Source organism: Dreissena polymorpha, chromosome 11 (genome assembly GCF_020536995.1).
Source record: "Dreissena polymorpha isolate Duluth1 chromosome 11, UMN_Dpol_1.0, whole genome shotgun sequence".
Classification (NCBI taxonomy): domain Eukaryota; kingdom Metazoa; phylum Mollusca; class Bivalvia; order Myida; family Dreissenidae; genus Dreissena; species Dreissena polymorpha.
Window position 1 is genome coordinate 50,309,362 of NC_068365.1, and position 21,105 is coordinate 50,330,466.

The 21,105-nt window shown below is 33.3% G+C and overlaps 1 protein-coding gene across 1 annotated transcript; it reads right to left on the bottom strand.

Annotated features, from left to right (window-relative positions):
* Positions 1 to 9,575: 9,575 nt before the first annotated feature.
* On the bottom strand, positions 9,576 to 16,033 carry LOC127849835 (neuronal acetylcholine receptor subunit alpha-7-like). The gene is made up of 5 exons (XM_052382587.1): positions 15,997 to 16,033; positions 13,890 to 14,014; positions 12,034 to 12,218; positions 10,728 to 11,094; positions 9,576 to 9,587 (listed from the first exon to the last, which is right to left on the bottom strand). Exons 1-5 carry the CDS (start codon positions 16,031 to 16,033, stop codon positions 9,576 to 9,578), a joined length of 726 nt encoding a protein of 241 aa, XP_052238547.1.
* Between the last annotated feature and the right edge of the window lie 5,072 nt (positions 16,034 to 21,105).

Consider the following 21,105-nt stretch of genomic DNA (forward strand, 5'->3'; position numbering starts at 1 on the left):
GGACATAACAACAAAAGCATTTTAATCAACATTGTGTTGACATAATACTGGCTAGACTTAGCTCCCTGTAGTAATCTGTATCATGTACAATGGTTCTCACAATATCGGCCCTTCTGATTGGTTGGTTAGGTTTGTTACTATGCGCACGTGCTTGTTCTTAAAATAGTATCTTAATGGATAAAGAAAACTCTTGCTCTTGTTGTTCTTAACATAGTTTTACATTTTATAAAACAATAAGCGGCATTTGATAAATTTACCAATACTCCATTAACAAACTAACATAACTGTGTGTTACGTAATTTAAAAATCATAGCATCATCCTGGAATACACATGACCTACTTTCCAATGAACACCGGGAATCATGAGAATAATCGCCCTAATAGTCGTGGATAACCAACAAATAAATTACAAGTTCTTGCAATTGAAAAACATTTACTTTCCAGCACCTACATATTATTATAATTATAAATTCACATAAGCCCGAACTTGTATTTAAACCAAATATGAATTTCTATCAAATAAACAACACGTAGGTGTGTGTATGTGTGTTTGTTGGGGAGGGTTGAGTTAAGTCTCCCGTTAGCTCATAGTTTGAAAAACGTCTCTCTTCGTAGTATGAAACATTTCATATTAAGAGCTGCTATCGTATGCCTTAAATATATTCTAAAGACTTATGTAAGCATAAAATATGCATTTGCATATTCGGATTGAAGACTTTATGTCCATATTTCTAGATACATATGCATGCAAGTCGCATTGTAAACTGGAATACATTTGCGAATGTTTTCTAGATGCATATGTAGGTTACTTATGGTAACTATTGTGTTTTTCACTAAATCGTGCAACTTTCAACGCCTTCCTGAGTTGTTTATGTTTTTGGGTGAACGAAAGCGTTTATAAGACATAGCCATTACAATCCCATTGAAAGCCTTAATTGACTATTGGTCATCTTTGCCAATAATTATTCAGTTGATGATAATTGCTTTCTTTCGAGTGTTAATATTTTTAAATGCCGAACTTGTGGCACGGTTTACCTGTTCTGGTAACATTGGACACACGTTATTAATACGGATGCAATCGGATCTAGAATTTTCCTCCTAAATCTTTAAATCTTATCTGTGGATGTTATAATTATGGTGAAAGGGAGGTTATTGGTAGTTACTGGATATTCTGCTCTCTATTGTAAATATCCACGATCCGTTTTACTCTGTCTGGTTTCGTGCTAGTTTCAATATACTATTTGTTTAATTACACGAAAGTTTAGCATGCAAAGCTCTTGTTTGTTTGTGTGTTTTTTGTTCAATGGCATTTGGAATTATATAAAGATAAATTTATAAAAACAGTACATGAATTGCTTTGTGTTACAATATTTGGTTTTAACCCTTGCTTTCTTAAAGAATGTCTGTTTTGTTCCACTAAGAATATTCATCCCTTCCCTTCAATAATCTTATCGCTATAGCTTTACCAATAATGTGTATTGTCTGCTGACTTATAATAGTTTCACTAAATTGCTCGAAATGTCTATTAATCACTGCTGATAAGGGTTGCCACACCTTGACCACAGCGGGATGCCTATAACAAGAAATAACGTTTACTACCTCAAAACAGAACTTAATGAACATACTAGCGGTTAGTTTAGATGTGAGCTGTGTTGCGACTTCTTGACTGAGTAAACATTAATGCAAATTGTGTGTTGTTAACGTTCTCCTTAGAACGAATTTAAATGCTTTATGTTAAGCGTTATTTTTTTAATAAATATTATTTAGTGATAAAAGGGTTACACAGCTATGTATACATGCAAACATTATTTGTATTTTTTTTTAATTTCAATGAAATTAAGCTTTGATTGATAATATAGTTTTATTTAATCCTTTGTATTGGCATTTTGGTAAAACATACAATATAATGCCAATCCATCATCATTGTTCGGTGTAAGCGCACGTATTCAACTCTGTTGAATTAACCACTCACTGATCCACTAAAACCTAATTAAAGAAACAAAGTCAGATCACACAAACAGCCCTTTCAAAATAATCCTTCATTATCACACACCATCAAATGCTACATATAAAAACCTAATAAACCATGTATCGAAACTGAAACCTTATCAATTATCTCTTAGATTTGTTCGATTTGTTCATACAACATTATTAACGATCGAAAGTCCAACAATCTACTACTTCTACTACTACTACTACTACTACTACTATTACTACTATTACTACTACTACTACTACTACTACTACTACTACTACTACTACTACTACTACTACTACTTCTACTTCTACTACTACTACTACTACTACCACTACTACTACTACTACTACTACTACTACTACTACTACTACTACTACTACTATTACTTCTACTACTGCTACTACTACTACTACTACTACTACTACTACTACTACTACTACTACTAGTACTACTACTACTACTACTGATCTGTTGCGTTTTTTATTTTACGCCTTCGCGCACATTGAAATATAACTTCGCGCTAAAAAATACGAATTATACATTAAGTATTTCAAAATATCTGGCTAACATCTCATCTATTGATTTAACGTATTGGTTTTGGCATTTCGACTTGCAGCGAAAGTTCACAATGATGTCATACCATCGGAAGAAACCCGTTCTTTCCAGTATCAGGGGATAAACCTTGTGTTTCCAGACTTTACCTGTATCCAGCAAAGTACACAGTAATAATGCACGAATATAAACATTATAATACACATTTATTGTACAATACATAATTTATTATCACTTAATGTAAAAAGGCACACCATTTGTTTGCATTTCTACCATCTTTGTTGATTAAATAAACATAAAGATGTTCATCGAAGGAAGGTTACACACATATACATTGAACGGAAATGTTTTAAGAAACATTTATTTAGCGGTGTGGATTCCAAAAGGCTTGATGCAAACTGAAGGATTTGCAACGCGTGTTTATTTTAATATTCTACTGTAAAAACGTGCCCATACTTCGACAATGTTATTATGCAGGTCTCAATGACATTTGTTTGCACGGTTTGAACTACATGTATTGAAATACTTAAAAAAAAATTAATATATACAAACAGAAACAGTCATCGTGTACCCCGTTTGCAATTAATAATGTTTTTTTTTTATAGTTTTGTAGTATTGTTTTTATATCCGAAAGCGTCATATAATTGTTTTGCATATTTTGCACTTACTTGTTCCAGAAATATGTTGATATTTCAGCTGCTAAAAGACGGAAGCTGAAACATCGTAACACATGTTCTTTAAATGTATGACTTGGGAACTAATTATTCAGTTCCTGGAAAATGCCTCATTTTTACGCTAGGTATTTATTGAAAAAATGCCATTTAAAAGTGCGAATATATTCACATGCAGGGTTTGGATTGGTCCTCTCAATGCATAGTTCCCACAGTCGTATTTTCAACCAATCAAATAGCGGTACTGTATTCGCTGCCAGACAGCTTGTTGCTTCGCTTCACACGACATTCGTTAAATCAAAAGTGAAAAGTGTTGCTTACGAAAGTATTAATCAAATATTTTCAAAATGTACAGACACCGCAGTAGTCTATCAAAGCACAGATCTGAAAATCACCTTGCCTAGTTATCTGTTATATGACGATAGTATCACCAAGAATTAAATTTAACCCTTTTCTTGAATATTTCCAACAAATGTACCGCGATTATTTTCTTTATTAGTGATAATACAGACTTGAGTACAATAATATATAGTATTACGTGTGAGTTTGAATCCAAAACATTATGTTTCTTATCGTTTATCTTGTTGTGTTTTGTTTGGTATTCATGTTTTTAATATGATTATTGGTGTTATATTTATCATTATGTTTTCAATTGATTATGACAATGGTTGATCTCATACGAATAATTGTGTTCATTATTTCTCATCTGTGATGAATGTTGATATCAACCAATTAAAGTGATATTATGGGCATGCAACAGTATATGCTATGTTTATAGGTGTCAATCGCAACCCTTGTTTATTTTTGGTGTTTTCACTTTATACACTCTTATATTGTTAATGCAGCATCAATATACTAAAACAATATCCCGGAAATAGAAAACTGATGCATTTGAATATCAACCGTAATTTCGTTTTGACAACTGACGACAGAAATGATACGTTGTGAGTCTAAGTGTAGTTTTCATGCCGATTAGTTCATACGACACAAAGACACAATTTTGTTTCACGGATCATTACGGCTAAGAGGACTAGCGCTTGGTGAGTCATGTAAAATATCGAATATTATATATTCTGTCTATAAGCAACTGGTAGCAAGATGAGTTGTAGATAATTGGTAAGTTTCCACATATTAACTAACTATTTTGACCTTTTAAATCTTTTCAGCTAAATTCAATGGTGAAAAATGCCCATAATATCACTTTACTTGTGATGTATATTGATTATCTGTGATTATTGTTGATCTCACCCAATCCGTTGGAATATACAAATCTGCGATTTGTGTTTATTTAATTCGAATCAATATCTTAAAATATAGTTTCGGGGATATATCTTTGTCTCATTGGAATCATTTTGCGAATAGTCGGCAAGTACATCTAAATCTGTAATGGCAACAACAACGTGATTTATTGGAACGGATTTGAATTTTTCTCCTTTTGGGACATGCCCTTGTTGTGAAACACTTGTGCAGCTAAGTAAGCTAGGAACTGCGGAAATATTATGCAGTTTATATCCCTGTAGTGTTTATAGCAACCCTATGATGTGTCAGCAGTGCCAAGTTAGTCTGAAATAATGTGAATATTCTGCATTGTGCAATTTGCATAAAAAAACTAACGATTAATATAGATGTTACCAATAACAATTCATACTTTTTAAATATTTGAATAAGCATGTATGATAACTAACCCGACTTTACAACTGCAGTGTGATTCTGTAATCTTTTCATCAGACAAATCGATGTTTAAACGATGTGTTTTTTCATTTTTCAGCATTGATCTCGAGCAGTCATCGACGATACGCACTCTTCTTCATTATAAATCTTTATATTATGAATGTATCCTTGAGTGTAATAATTAAGACCTCTATTTAAAATTCTATCAGCTAGTTTATCATAATTTGGTAGGAATTTAACTGAAATATTGTCAGAAATATAAACAAGCTTCAGCATTAGCGGACGCCATTTTGGATGTAGCGTGTGAAGCGTAGCAACAATCACTAAGGACGGGTCAGTAAGCGGAACTATGCATTTAAAGAGCTGCCAACCAGTTTACGCGTATGATTTAGACAGGTGTCTTCGGCATATAACAACTTGTTTCCGTTCGACTCGCACCTTCACACTATTAAGGTAATGATTATCTTAATGGTTATGTCGATATTATGGTAATATTTATATTTATGATGTCAGATATAACACTGTTAGATCGTCTCTAACATCTATATGCCTACAGGTTTCTCTTCCTCTGTTGTTGTTTGAACACTTAACAAATATTTTTTACATAGGATGACACATATATTTTTGGGGTAGTAATCTGACATTTTCAGCATCTATATGTATGATATGATGGTGAAACAGTCAATTGTGTATGCCAGTCTTGTTTTGTACAATCCAATTAAATGCTGCTTAAAAACGTTTAAACGTACCTTAAGATCCAGTTTATCTTGCCTACACCCAAGCCAAATTGAGAGAGAAAATGTTTCCTACAGAAGTAGTCCTAGTTACTGTTCTTTTATAATCCTGACATGCAAGCATATGATAATAATTTCTTTTTTATCTATTAACAGACATATGCAGAAATTTCAACCAACATGTCATGCTTTAATTTTGGTATTCAATGCATATATGCAATCTGTCGTACTTTATATGAGTCGCGTTTTGAGAAAACCGGGCAAAATGCATGTGCGTAAAGTGTCGTCCCAGATTAGCCTGTGCAGTCCGCACAGGTTAATCAGGGACGACACTTTCCGCTTTAACTAGATTTTCGGTAAAAAGGGGCTTCCTTTAAACGAAAAATACCATTAAAGCGGAAAGTGTCGTCCCTGATTAGCCTGTGCGGACTGCACAGGCTATTCTGGGACGACGCTTTCCGCACATGCATTATGCCCGGTTTTCTAAAACACGACTCATATAAAGTCATAGCATTTCTTGTAGATTGGTTTATCCCTTATAATTGCCAGCAGTACTGCAAATGTACTTTCAATAATCTGGAATATTAATAACCCGATATATCGACCGTGCATCAAAACTGGTATACTCGTTGAGTCGTATAACAAAATATAATTGTAAGTGAAATTTTCCAAAGATATACTGATACGATTTAAAAGCATTAATGTGTTTTAGTGTGACCTGCGAATTAATCCCTTGCCTTCGCCCTCGAAATGTATGGTATGTATAACAACCCCATATAATCAGTAGTTACAATTAAACAGGCACCGTTACAATTACAGTTTAATACGTACGTAAAGGGCCTCCATCTTCAAAAGCAATAATTTTCTGCGTTTGATTCTTTATTAACATACCAGTGCTTTGCAGAATTGTAAAATGCCGTTAATTTGGTTTTGTACATTTTTAAGGGTTTCTGCGCAATCAGCAATATCGCTCACGAATGGAATACAAATTTAATCCGAATCCGATATATATATATATATATATATATATATATATATATATATATATATATATATATATATATATATATACATATATCACGGCGAACAAATGTTCTTAAAAAGCGAGATAACTCATTTATATGCAGGTTAAACATGATAATACTTGTAAAGCCCCATTGTATTTTTCTAGAAAAGTATAATAAAGGGATATCGTATATCGTTTCCTTCCGATCCTCATTTATTTATTCCGGTTTAATTGTGAACTCGAACATATACATGGAAGCAAAAACATTAAATATTTCTTCTTTATTCTGTGACGAACACATGTTTGTTTTAAAACAGTATTAAGACAACTCCAGATACAGTATCCTTGTTATTTATACTTTTCATAAAGCTAAGTGACTAATGCCCGTACACAACCGGATCATACACACAATACAACCGCCAACCGTAAATCGTCAGCCTTTGCTAAACATTCATTGAACGTATTATACACCGTATTCTGTAAAACATACATCACTTGGGTAGTGGACCACTAAGACGCATCTGGGAAACATCTTGTTCGTTCGTAACGATGAAGACTACAACAAACAGCAGGTAGAATTACGTTGTGGACGTCCTCTCGCGAATACATATATAACTTTGACGTTGTTGTTTAGTTAATCATGAAGGGTTCATTAAAGACATTCACAGGTAACGTCTTCTATCACACATGTGCTACTAAGTCTGGTTCGACAAAAGATCCCATGCACTAAGCAGAATCAAAATGGCGATGAACATACTTACATAATGCTAATAGATACACCATTGAGATCGTCGTTTATTGTCCATATGACGGCTAAATCATGTTTAAAGAAACATTAAACAAATGTTTACTCATAAACATGGATTGTGCTATTATAAATCAAAGTGTGGGGTATCAAACAAATGTAGGAAGAGGAGAGGCCGGAGTTTTTTTTGAAATGTAACGCTGCTTTTTTGTGTTTGTTAATGATGCTTTATATTTGACATCTTAGATAATAAATAAAATGGAACATTTAAAATCTTAGATAATAAATGAAATGTGAATGTTTGTGTGAGAAAATATCAGTGCTTAACATTTTGATAATAAACACGTAAGAACGTGTGTGTGTGTGTATATGCATGCTTGCATAATATATTAAGGGAAATCGTTAATGAATTATACCTAACAGTTTAGTTTAGTTTAAACCTATTTTTTATGCTCGATATTATCGAAAGCCTTAAGCTAAATAAAACGCTCTAAAGTCCGTTCCCTGGGAGTCCTCTCTTAGAACCAGTACTTGGTGTCTTTAGGGGGAATCCAAAAAACGCTCCCACAGTGGGGATAGAACCCGTGACCACCCGGTCGCTAGGCAGACACCTTATCCATTATACCACGGCGAAAGTTTAGGTTATAAAAGACATAATTAATTAACTTAATAATATTAGACGATAATGTGTTCAATTTGTTCGCCTAATACAAGTTGAGCCTCGCCAATATAGCTCGAAACTCGCCTTATACGAGAAAAAGGCGGCCAATATTGATAAAAAAAAACACGGCCAATACGGAAAAATGTCGGCCAATACGAGATTCAGCCAATCAGAAACCTGGAAAAACTCGGCCTTATATGAGAATCTTAAATTTCGACAATTTTGGACGCCATTTTGAAGTTGTATGCTTAGTTTTGGTGCAAAAGTTTTAACCTTTAAAAATGTACTAAAGTACTCAGCCCCTTATATTTTCAGCTCAAGGTTTCGACAATAAGAATAGTACAGTGTAACCACAACAGTAATAAGGTTCAACGAGCGTACATAAAAAACAACGCTACAATCAACAGATATCAAGCGTCGGAAGCAAAACTAATTCGAAATCATGAAGGATTTATACATTACAAATGCAATTCCTAATGGCAATAAGTAAGTTTTCAATCCTTATTGTCTTTCTGAGTTGTATTAAAAACAACGGTAGTAGATCCAGTGTGGCTGTAATGTTATTCAGGTAAATTTTGCATAATTTCGCGACCTGTCAAATTGTGTTCCTGCATCATGTAATGTCTAGAAAGAATCTTTCGTCTATACTGAATAATATTATAAAGTTAATGAATAAAATTGTCATTAATTAGTTGAATTCGTATTGGCTTTGTTATTGAGCTTCAGACAGCCGCATTGTCTTTCGGCCTTCGGCCTCAGACCAATACGGCTGTCTTCAGCTCAATAACACAGCCAATATGAATTCAACCAATTAATAACATTATAATATTATTTAAGAACTGAATAAAACAAACAAAATGTAAAATAACTGAATGTTCTCGTGTGCAATATTTTAATTGTAGAACAAAAATTGTATGCGCATATATCAGCCTGACATATTTACAATAAAAGCTAATGCAATAGCATAACAACGCAGTTTACTCTACAATATATAAAATTCATAGTAAACGCCACTCTATTTTGTTGTCTCTGTTTAAGTGTATATTGCCACACACCACTGCAAATATATATTTAATTGAGACGGAATAAACTTAGTCGCTTTCTTCAATCGTCACTTACTAAAGTGAAAAACACAATGATTACAAGGAAAACCTAAGCAACTAGCAGTACATTTGTATCAACGCAATATTTAGTACCACTTATTTTAGGAGTTTCAAGAACAAACATAAAAAACGTTACGCAAAAGGTGTCGCTGTATGTAAAATGGGGACTATTATAGTTGAAGTGTAAGGATCATTGTAATTTGTGTGTATCATGTACTGAAGCTCCATATTTTTATAAGCATGACATACCATTCATATCAATTATTTAAACATTATGCACATAATTCTCTGACACTTCTCTACAAATGAGCTACTGTGTTATAATAATGAACATAAAAACAACAATAACAACAACACTAATAACACCAACTTACACAGCAAGAACGGTCGCATTTAAAACTTAAAAAAAATGTAAGCCACAACAAGTACTAAACTACTACTGTAACGATTACTTCTACAACAACAACTACAACAATAACAACAGCAACAACTACAACAGTCACAACAACATCTCCTACTACTACTACATCTACTACTACTACTATTTCTACTACTACAACTTCTACTACTACTACTACTACTACTACTACTGCTAACACTACTACTACTACTGCTGCTGCTACTACTACTACTACTACTACTACTACTACTACTACTACTACTACTACTACTACTACTACTACTACTACTACTACTACTGCTACTACTATCACTACTTCTACTACTACTACTACTACTACTACTACTACTACTACTACTACTTCTTCTACTACTTCTTCTTCTTCTTCTTCTTCTATTATTGCCACTACTTCTATTACCCCTCCTACTCCTCCTATTCCTCCTCCTATTCCCCCTCCTATTCTTCCTCCTCCTCCTCCTTTCCTCCTCCTTCAACTACTACTACTACTTCTACTTCTACTACTACTTCTACTACTACTACCACTGCTACTACTACTACTACTACTACTACTCTTACTACTACTACTACTACTAATACTACTACTACTACAACAACTACTACTACTACTACTACTACTACTACTACTACTACTACTACTACTACTACTACTACTACCACTGTTACTACTACTACTACTACTACAACAACTGCTACTACTAATACTACTACTACTTCTACTATTACTACTACTACTACTACTACTACTACTACTACTACTACTACTACTACTACTACTTCTACTACTACTACTACTGCTTCTACTACTACTACTACTACTACTACTACTACTACTACTACTACTACTACTACTACTACTACTACTACTACTACTACTACTACTACTTCTACTACTACTACTACTACTTCTACTACTACTACTTCTTCTTCTTCCCCTACTACTACTACTCATTGGCATGCGGCAATGGTAAATGTAACGATTGCGCTGAGTATGGTCAATGTCATAAATAATATAAACAGCAGAAAATCCAATGAACCTACGATATCGATCCAGTTAAAGTCTTGAAAACTGCGTGCTGTGATGACTTCGTTTTTGACCGAGTTTTTATTAGCTTTTTTTTCGAAAATCGGTTGCACTCGTGTTTGTCTACATGTCTTGCATCTTAGAATGTTTGCTAATTTATTCACCGCCAAGAAGCCATTGCCTATAGGGTGTTCCGTCATATTTCGAGAGGCTAATCGCGCTTCCACAAGACACAGAAGCACAATAAGCGTGCTTGCAACGGTCATAAGAATCAAGTAAATGGACAGTAACGTGACGCTATCGGAGTTTTTGGGCAACGACGAGGCGACAATGGTCAGAAACACGGCCAGTGAGAGGAATACCGTAACAGAAAAGCTGGCACGCTCACCCGACGTGATTGGAAGTACAAACGAAAACGTGTTCAGGAAGGAGAGGAGAACAACTGGAACGACGATGTTGATGATGTAGAATCCAGGTTTTCGTTTTAACTTGATCTCAAACACAACCGCTGACTCTTCTGTGTTGACCTCTCTAAATCAACAAAAACAAAATTTGTTATAAAGATAAATGTTATCGTAATCAAATGTGTATTGTTTCTGACCAACTGATACGACAAACCATATGCCAACATATACATTTCAATATGTGTGTTCGCCCTATATCTCAATGTTTATATACATGTTGATATCATACACGACGTCGCAATAATAAGTCTAAGCTTTTATAAATGATGAATCGTTTTGTAGATACTCTCTCTAACGGGCTGAGTGCTAGATTATGATATTTACAGATGACATCGAACACAATCAGTGTTAAATTTCATGACGTGAACGCTCGCGCTTTTAAATGAACGTTACGTTAAATTGAGTATTTAACGCGCATACAGTCTTTACAAAACATAATGCATATAATGATAAAAAATATGTACAAAGCCGGCATATCCAAAAAGGACTCGCATATTGGTTCGCTTAATATGATATATCAGCTGTGCTCTCGTTCCAATATACTGCTGTATTGTACACAACACTCATAAATCATCAGTTTGTACACACATTGTAAAACTCCAGTTTTGACATGTTTGTAAGAAAAGAAGAAAACATATGGATAATGCTCTGCCACCTATCGTCATAGTCTTGTATATCTTAGAAGCCAGCATACGAAGTGCCGATGTTTGAATTTACGTCAACTTTTTTTATGTGCTCTAATCCTAGATTTATACAACTGCAAATAGTTCGTACTCGAGTATTGTTGCTTATGCTGGTAAGGGGTATATTACATTTGAAAATCATATTGATAATGTTTACTTAGCACCAGCTATTCGACATGAATAAAGTTTGTTATAGTAAATGAAGTATTTTGGTTTTGAACCTATTTCCTTTCCATTTATTACATCGGACTAATAGTTATGAGAGCTGCACTGAAACGCCTGACATGCATTTACAGAAAGCTTTCCAATTAAAGAGGAATCACCTGGCAGCTGTGGAATGGATGTCCCACATGCTGTTAGGGGTGTACTCTGTCAGATCGATGAGTTCTGAGCCTCTATTGAGATCCACGTCTTCCTTCGAATAACTCCAGGCGGTAAACTTTAAATTACACGTTTGAACGTCGAATGGAAAGTACCGGATGTCTACGTCACATGTTGACTGAAGAACCTGCGTTGGGCATCGAACGGTGTGTAGAAAGGTGTGTAGAAAATTATTTGATTATTGACATTAATCTTTTAAGAATTTTGTATTGCTCTCATTCCAAGTCAAACAACGGACTTGTTCCATTAAGTGGGAATTACATATAATGCTAGCTTAAGTCCGTAACTACCATATATGGACTCGGTCAGAGCGGATATGTAAAAAGCAGTTTTAAACGCGATTCAACATATTGAAATGGATTAAATACACACCTCAACAGTATATCAATAGACATACAAAACAACAGTAAATGAATCAAAAAGTTGAGCCTAAACCGTTCATTATTGTTATGAACGCACACGAAATGAATGTCGAGGTTTGAACAGGTTAAGATTACACACGTAATAAAAATCGAGGTTTGAACATGTAAAGATAACGCACGAAGTACATATTGAGGTTTGAACATGTAAAGATAACACACGAAGTACATATCGAGGTTTGAACATGCAAAGATGACGCACGAAGTACATATCGAGGTTTGAACATGTAAAGATAACGCACGAAGTACATATCGAGGTTTAAACATGAAATTGCATAAAACATAAACATTTATAGCAGAAACATAGGGAAAATTACATGACTGTGCTTTTCAAGTGGGTTGCCTCAGACGAGATGATTATGTGATGTTGTATTCCACAAGTTCGCAGGGCGAGTAAAATCCGATGCCACACAATCAACGAGTGAGATACAGTATAGCGGGGCGACACAGTCATGTACAATGTTTTTTTTTATTAAACATCACTTCACGATAGAAAAAAAAATCGAAAATATTTTATCACACGACGATTTTATTTGAGTTACATTTTACAAAAAACAAACAATCTAATCACAGATTAAAAAACACGCCTGAATATATCATATCAGGGACACAGTTAATATAGTTTGTAACAATAGGACAAGATTGTCCCAATGTCGCTAGGAACGTTACAGATATGATTAATGCAAAACTCATAAAAGTATCCAGCTTTCCCAGAGACCGGATTTTAAAAAGTGAAATAGAAGTACTGAATTCACACACTAAATTGTATTGTTGTTGAAATTCTCAATTATTTCAGGGATTGTATCTATATCTGTAAATACTTAAACGATTTTGCACTCAATCCAAGATATCTCAAATGAGGAACATATTAGAGTCGGCCCATGCAATAAATGACGAATAGAAAATACCTGATAAGGATACCATTCTACCTGCCCCGTACTTCTGACAAAGACATTAAGGTAAGTTGATCCCAGACCAGTGAAAGAAGCATACGAATTCTTGAGTGAAATGTCCGGCTTCCAAATTTCATCTTGTGGCTGTAAGTAAACAGATGTATAAATTCATTGTTTAGGCGCTATTTGGTAGGAGATTTGTTTCCTGGCTAGATGGGAAAATGGATGGATGGCTGATTATTTAGATGGTAGGATTTTAAATGTCGAGAGTGGTGGGGAAATGCTGTTTATATATGTTGTATGTATAAACGGTAAACAGATGTATGAATGGGATGGATGGACCGATAACCAACATTTTCAAAAAAACGGAGATGTTATTTAAAATAATATGTCTTAGTTTGTGTCTTTTCACGATATGTTTCTTTTCCAATAAAGTCATGGCTAAAAATGACTGTACTTAAACATTAACTTACAAATAGAACTTACCAGAAAAATATGTTCAGCTCCGTTAAACTCTGTGCTGTTCCACTGAAGATATTCGTCAGTCCAGTATAAATAGAGGTAACCGGCTGTTTTCAATGCTTCGTTCGCTTCGTCGAACTCGATTACAGCTTAAAAATGTAGAGGATTTATATCGCAAAATACCGGTCTTTATATAAGTGCGGGTTTTCTTATATTTGAAAAAAAAAACATATAATTTTTTAACTAACCAATATAAAATATTTCGAATACTCTTAAATATTTAGATATATTTTCTCCCAGCATCGAAGGAAGTTTAATAATTGACTGATTCACCTTCTACAGTGGCCAAACACAAGAACATAAGAACCTTTCAGTAGAAGTGTGGGTGGGAGGCATTTAGACAAAGTAGCTCCAGCATAAGTAGCGGAAATAGGAGCAAAAGTTGTCATAAAGAGTTTTAATGTATTTCCGTATTGCCAGTGAGAACGTTACGAAAAGTCAAGGTAAACACCAAGTTAAAAGTGTCGTTCTCCAAAAAGACAAGAATGACGCTGCTGCTGATTACGATGATAATGATGATGATGGCGATGAAATTAAGGAGGGAAGAGATGATTGTGGTTATGATGGCGATGATATAAATCATGATTATGTAAATACCTTTTATGATTTTGACTAAAATTATAATGCGATTGATTTCGTCGAATATGAAAAAGGCTGTGAAGACGTCGCATATGACGATGTTAACACTATTGAAAATAAAAATAATAATGTCTCATATGATGAGGACGAAAATTAAGATAATAATTGAAAAGATAATGATTGTCTTTGATAAAGACGCTGTGTGACGATGGTTATAATGACGATTGTGGTGTATAAAGAAGGTAAATACAGAGTTAGGTTTAAAAAAGTCATGCAGGATTTCTGTCCTGTAATATCAGTAAAAATAAAAGCGAGCGATTTTGATATTGATCTCAATAAGTTCCATTTACACCTATTGTGCAAATATAATCATTATTACCATATATATATAATGAAACAAACAATATAAATATATAATATAATTAATATAATTTTTTTTTTATATTTAAATGTCACGTAATTGCGTATTGTTCGTTGATAAAACACAGTTACAACCAAAGTTCTTTTCTGTTTTCGTCGAGATTTATTTCTGTTAAATATTTTCTAACACAACGCTTGCTTATGTTCATGAAATACAATTTTACAGCGCGGCGGCCAACATGGCTACCACGTCAAGAAGACGTGACAAATCTCGAACCGCAGACTGCTCACTATTAACTAAAACACTGCATTTTATCCCCAGGTTAATTTACATAAAATCTACTTGTAATATTCATTGGTCACCAAGGTCCGGGCTTATTACGGATTGGTTGACTTATTAGAATGTTCTAGAATGAACAATCTATTCATGTATTTACTTGCTTGGCGAATATACTAAAATCTAATCAATATATATTGGTACTAATCAATTTATATTAGTATAGAGTAATTCCGTTACATTCGTCAGTACCATAACTTTTGTATCCCAGACAATAGTTGACCTTGCATCTGTGCTGTTTGTTGACCATGCGTGTTACTTATAATCTCGTATCTATATGCTGACTCTGAACTCATTGTTAAGTATATGACCTTTGATTCTTTTGTCTGATTGACTTTCCAATTTATTAATCCCAATTGTCCCACCCTGGGTGATAACGTATTTGTGTTCTTATTTGGATTTAATCTTAAATCAGGTCTGACTTTCCATTTTATTGATTCCAATTATACCCCACCCTGGGTGTAAACGTATTTGTGTTCTTAATTGAAATAAATCTTGAATCAGGTCTTAGTTTATGCAAATACCTCCTAAGATGTATTATTAAATTCTCAAACTTCATCTTTACATTGCATATACATATTTTTGAAATATACATATTATCCTTATTAATTTCCATCATAAGAATAAACTCATAAGAATAAACGATATGTTATAGGCTGTTACATGACACAATCAAAAACATAATAATAATAATTAAATTATTATGATATTTATTATTATTATTATTATTATTATTATTATTATTATTATTATTATTATTATTATTATTATTATATTCTGTATCAATGCACTTACAGTTTAGAAAGAATTCCACAGGTATGTTCATCGCCATCGTTTGATCTTTCAGTGGTCGGATTTTTCTATTGTACTTTTGTGTCGTAAATAATAGCGTCAGGACGTCATTGACGTCAGAACCGCTTTGACCAAAAGCAAGTCCAATACTTAAAAAACACTGCCATGCCATAATTCTTCTTATTTCTGAAAACATGTTGATCCTTTAAAATCTTAAATCGCCAGTAAACTATTGTCCCTGTACTTCTATGTTGACAATTGTTTTGTGTATTTCCCAAAATGTTTAATATAGATTGAAGATATATAAATCCAACCTATCGATTCATCTTTTTGGGGAAATTACGACAGTCAAACGAGTCGACTACCCACCACGTCTGTCTTCGCAGTAGTTAAAAGTTGTGGTGTGTACATATCTCTACGCAATGACAAGTTTTGTATTGGACCGGGTACACCTGGGTAGGTGGAGTTACACTTGCGATGACGTTTATGGTATTCTACAATAAATACACACATGATCATGTATTTGATATCCTGTAATATTGCCATTGAAATAATCGTCATTATTTATTAAAAAATAATGTAATTGCATTTGAGAAGAATTGATACTCAGGTCCGAATGGCGGTCACATATGGATAAATGTCCGTTATGAATAAAACTTAGTTGTCTTGCTATTTGTTACCTTAATTATATTGATGATAAGGGGGCTTTTTCAAAGACTTCAATACTTTTCAAATGTTTTCTTATATATATAAACTGCAAAACGTAAAACGATTTTACTCAGGTATACAAAACGAGTCCAAATGTAAGTATTTGTCGGTGTTGAGAATCGAATATACCATAGAATAAAACATACATTCTTCTAAAAACGATTATACACTGCCAAAAGGTTTACCAACAATTATCAGAAAACTAAATATTCGTTGATTAATGAAATAATAGATTATATTATAAACAAACACACCAGAAAAATCTTTGAGGACTACAATAATAGAATATTTTAGATTTCAGTTGAAGACCGATTCATCAAATATGGACTTGTTAACAATTGGCTTTCACCAACATGGCGCCCCTTAAAATGCACACATGTCGAAAATAAGCGTTTGAAAAATGTTCTGAAATTGATTGCTTATCTTTTCATAATGTTATCTAGTGTTGTAATTTCGCGATCTCAACGCAATTCGATCGTAAAACATGTTTTGAATCTAAATATGAGTCCGTTCTTCGAAAATATTTGCACTTATTTTATCAATAATATGAAATATTTTAGCACTTTGAATAACGCGTTTAAACATATTATTCACAGTCAACCACCGTCACCAAATACCTCAAGAGACCCATCACATTATTTTTCTACAGAGTATCGAAACATTTTTCCATTAAACTGTCATCATGTAAGTACGCTTTCTTTGAAAGCAAAACGTATTCAAACACAAATTAAATATCCCGCACTGCTGAATCTCATTCAATTTCCTTTTGCGTATTCCACCGGCATGTCATTCAGAATCGAACGCAAAACGATAATTGAGTTTGATATGAAATTGTCACGGCATCTTGGCCAATTAATGAGTATTATTTATACAAGTTAGTGGAGTAGTATTGATATTTTGTAATTACTAACACGGTAGCAAATGAGATTAAAATACAATATCAATTATACCACAGTGTTGCTACGATTCAAACGCGTTCGCAAGTACATTGTTCAAACTTAATACCATTCAAATTGCAACTACTTATACAATATAAATAATACATTATTTCTTGAAAAAAGTCGTTATTTACGAAATAATATTAATTTGATATTTGGATGATACCTCTATATACCATTTTATATTCTTATGAAATTTGAAATTGTACACAAACTAAACTGAAAAAAGTTAAGCCGATCTACCAATCCTTTTCTGACGATGTTAGTAGAAACAAATGACATCCGATTCACAGACTTAGTTACATGTCAATAAGTTTGTAAGTAATATATTTGTAAGCTAAACAGAACAAAAAAAGTGTTAACACTTAAAGAAGGTGCCATTTATTTGCTCGAAAAAATACTTACATTAACATTCACGTTCATGTAAATTAATTTGAATCGACATCATTTGATCGTAGATGCCGCTTTAATAAAAGTCAACGAATTACGGTTGCCGATGAAGACAAAGATGCGAGTATAAAATGTGTTGGGAAATTATCGAAGCTAGGTCCAAACTAAAGCATAGTGAAATAAATCACGTTTCAGCTTATAGTATTTTTTATAATTATTTGCACTGCCGAACCTTCCGATCCTTATTGATTTCAGAGTGGCGAATCAGGACCAACTGAAAGACGCAATGAATAATGATGTGTGTTTGTGTGATTGACAAATCTATAGTATGTTCGGTTTGTGCAATCCCTGATTAAACGATATATTAATTAAAAAAAAGTTTATACGATTTAAATATCAAAATTTATTTGCAATCTGAAACCAACATAAGAATACCATCAAGGATTGTAATATACAATTATTTAACAATCTTTTTACAATTAATTGTTTTGTTCAGTGATATTGTTAAAGCCACACAACTTGAAATGAAATACATGGCATGGTAAATTTAAGTATAAATAAAAAACATATTTTATCTATGCCAATTAGAATATAGCTGGTGGTTAGAAGATAGAGATCAGTCTCTTTCGCGCATTAAAACTTAAACATAATCGCGTTTGTCAACATGGACGTAATCGTCTAGAAATCCTACTTTCGGTTTTAAAAGTGTTACCGTTTGAAAAATAATAAATAATTTGCTTACTAGGCTATAGATTTAATTTCATCTATCTCAATTTGAATATATCTGATGGTTACAAGGTAGGAATCCGTCTTTTTTGCGCTTTTAAACTTAAAAATAATCGCGTTTGTCGAAATGTACGTATACGTATAGAAATCCTACTTTTGGTTTTAAAATAATAAAAAGCCTTCTCGATCAAGGCTATAGATTTTATGACAATTTTGCACACTTTCAAATTGCATCTATATGTATTGATTAAAATGTACTTCAAAGCAAGGTGTGTGGCTTTAACGATCAATTAAATATTGTTTAATTCAATTATTTTTAAACGGGCCAGTTTACCCTGATATCAACACGGCTATTGTTTTTTTTTGTTGCAGAACAACAACATATGTATGCTTTATATGAACATACAGACTTATGGGTATTTCTCCAAATTGCATCTTGAGTGCCTATTCGACCGGCGAATTTATATAAATGCACCTTGTTAATAATAAAGTTAGTTTTTAATTTAATATTGACAGTATATACAAAGTATTTTATAAGACATTAAGTTTAACGATTACCACCGTCAAAACCCTTAATCAGCATGTTGTTCGTGCTCAGTGGTTTTGCGGCTATTGCAAATAAAACGACGACACTTAGTATGATCAATATCATCAAGGAAATAAACACCAAAAGCAAACTGGTGTATGAAACTCAATAGCATAATTATTTACATGAATGATTGTTTAAATTTGAACTACCATTTTTAATAACCAATTATATAAAGGTTCATTGCTTCTTATACCCATTATTTCACATGATATTTGGGACAAATATTGTTTGAAACAACATGAGAATTGCTGATGATCCATTATGTTTATTTAGCAAACAAAGTAGCACAAGTAATTACATTTATTCATGTGATATCAGATATCATTAGCAATAACGGAGTATCTGTTACCAGGAAAATGTTTTACTAACATGTGTACGAAAGTTTTCATCCTTCAAAGTTCAACAAATTCTGCTAGAGCCAAAACGATATTTATTTTGTTTGCACAGTTTTTCGAAAATTACTTAGAATCTTCTATAATGAATGGCAATTGTATAATTATATTGTCACATGTACCTCAGTTCGTTTCATTCAATTAAGACTCTTACGACAAAAGAACTTTTAAATTATGTGTGCAGTATTAAAAGCATGCGTCACGTTCTTATATACATGTTTTCATTTTCTCTCTTCATATGTATATTTGAAACGAATCGATATAGAGACGCAATTAGTTTGAAATTGAATATTGGGAAATGTGAGGTTCGGATAGCCATAACAACCTTAGCCGTAAATTTTTTGCAACAACCGTTCCATGAAGGTGGCCCCAGTGTTAGTCAGTTTATATTTATATTGGTGTTCTGTTGTAGACGTTGTGGATAAAGCCATGGCTATTTGTCCTGATGCAGCGGCAGTTTGCTATATCAGAATGCATATCTGATAACTGTTTTTGTATTTACAACTTTGTATCAATACGTTTAAACATAAAGGTATCGTATGTAGCCTAAATGCGTCGCAAACAAAACAAGGCACACAACTATTTCATACTTAAATTGTTTACCGGATTCGATTTTGTAACAATTTCCAGGAGCTGATATACTGATTTTACTTTATTTATAATTACGTGTGTAAGCTTTAAATTCTTGATAAACTAGACTCGTCTGTTTCCCTTTAACTGCTATGTTATTCAATCCCCAACATAAATATAAGATTGCTTGTAACTCATTTGTATTGACAAAAATATATGAGCCGATACAGAGTCGAATACATACAAGGCCTTTAACATGCAGGTGATTTTGTTGAAAAATTAAATAGAAAACAACAAGCATTAATGTAGCACACATTTGCACTAGCTTTTTGAGTCTGTGTATACGGACAAAAAACTTGTTCACACCTGTATAATTAAGCTTGAGACATTTCCACTTTAATTTCCTCGATGATCTGTGTGCCGTTGACTTTAATTATATAGATATTGCACCAAAATATTGCCGAAATTATATGTTTCATCTCTGAATGCTTTCCTTTATAGTGCATTTGTTTGCAGTCTTGTTCTATAATCTATTGGGGAAAAAGAAACAAAACTAGAATATAAGCTACAGAAAATCTAATGATTCCACGATATTTATCAAGGATAATGAATCTCATTAAGTATACTACGTTCCCTTCACTCTTACATTTCACCGGTTGCGAGACACAAATTAGACACCAAATGCAGCTGTTAATGTAATGTCATAGACTACCATATAATGGAATGTTAAAGAGGAAGTTTCGAGCTATGCGCCCACCCGTCTAGTGGTGATTGGGATTCCAATGTACAAATTAACCGA

Bases quoted from the DNA above. Each gene is read 5' to 3' on its own strand.
- LOC127849835 (XM_052382587.1), bottom strand. From the start codon at position 16,033: ATGGCGATGAACATACCTGTGGAATTCTTTCTAAACT. The intron at 14,015-15,996 runs GTAAGTGCATTG...TACATTTTTAAG, and splicing joins TGTGGAATTCTTTCTAAACT to CTGTAATCGAGTTCGACGAA. The intron at 11,095-12,033 runs GTGATTCCTCTT...TTGTTGATTTAG, and splicing joins ATCCATTCCACAGCTGCCAG to AGAGGTCAACACAGAAGAGT.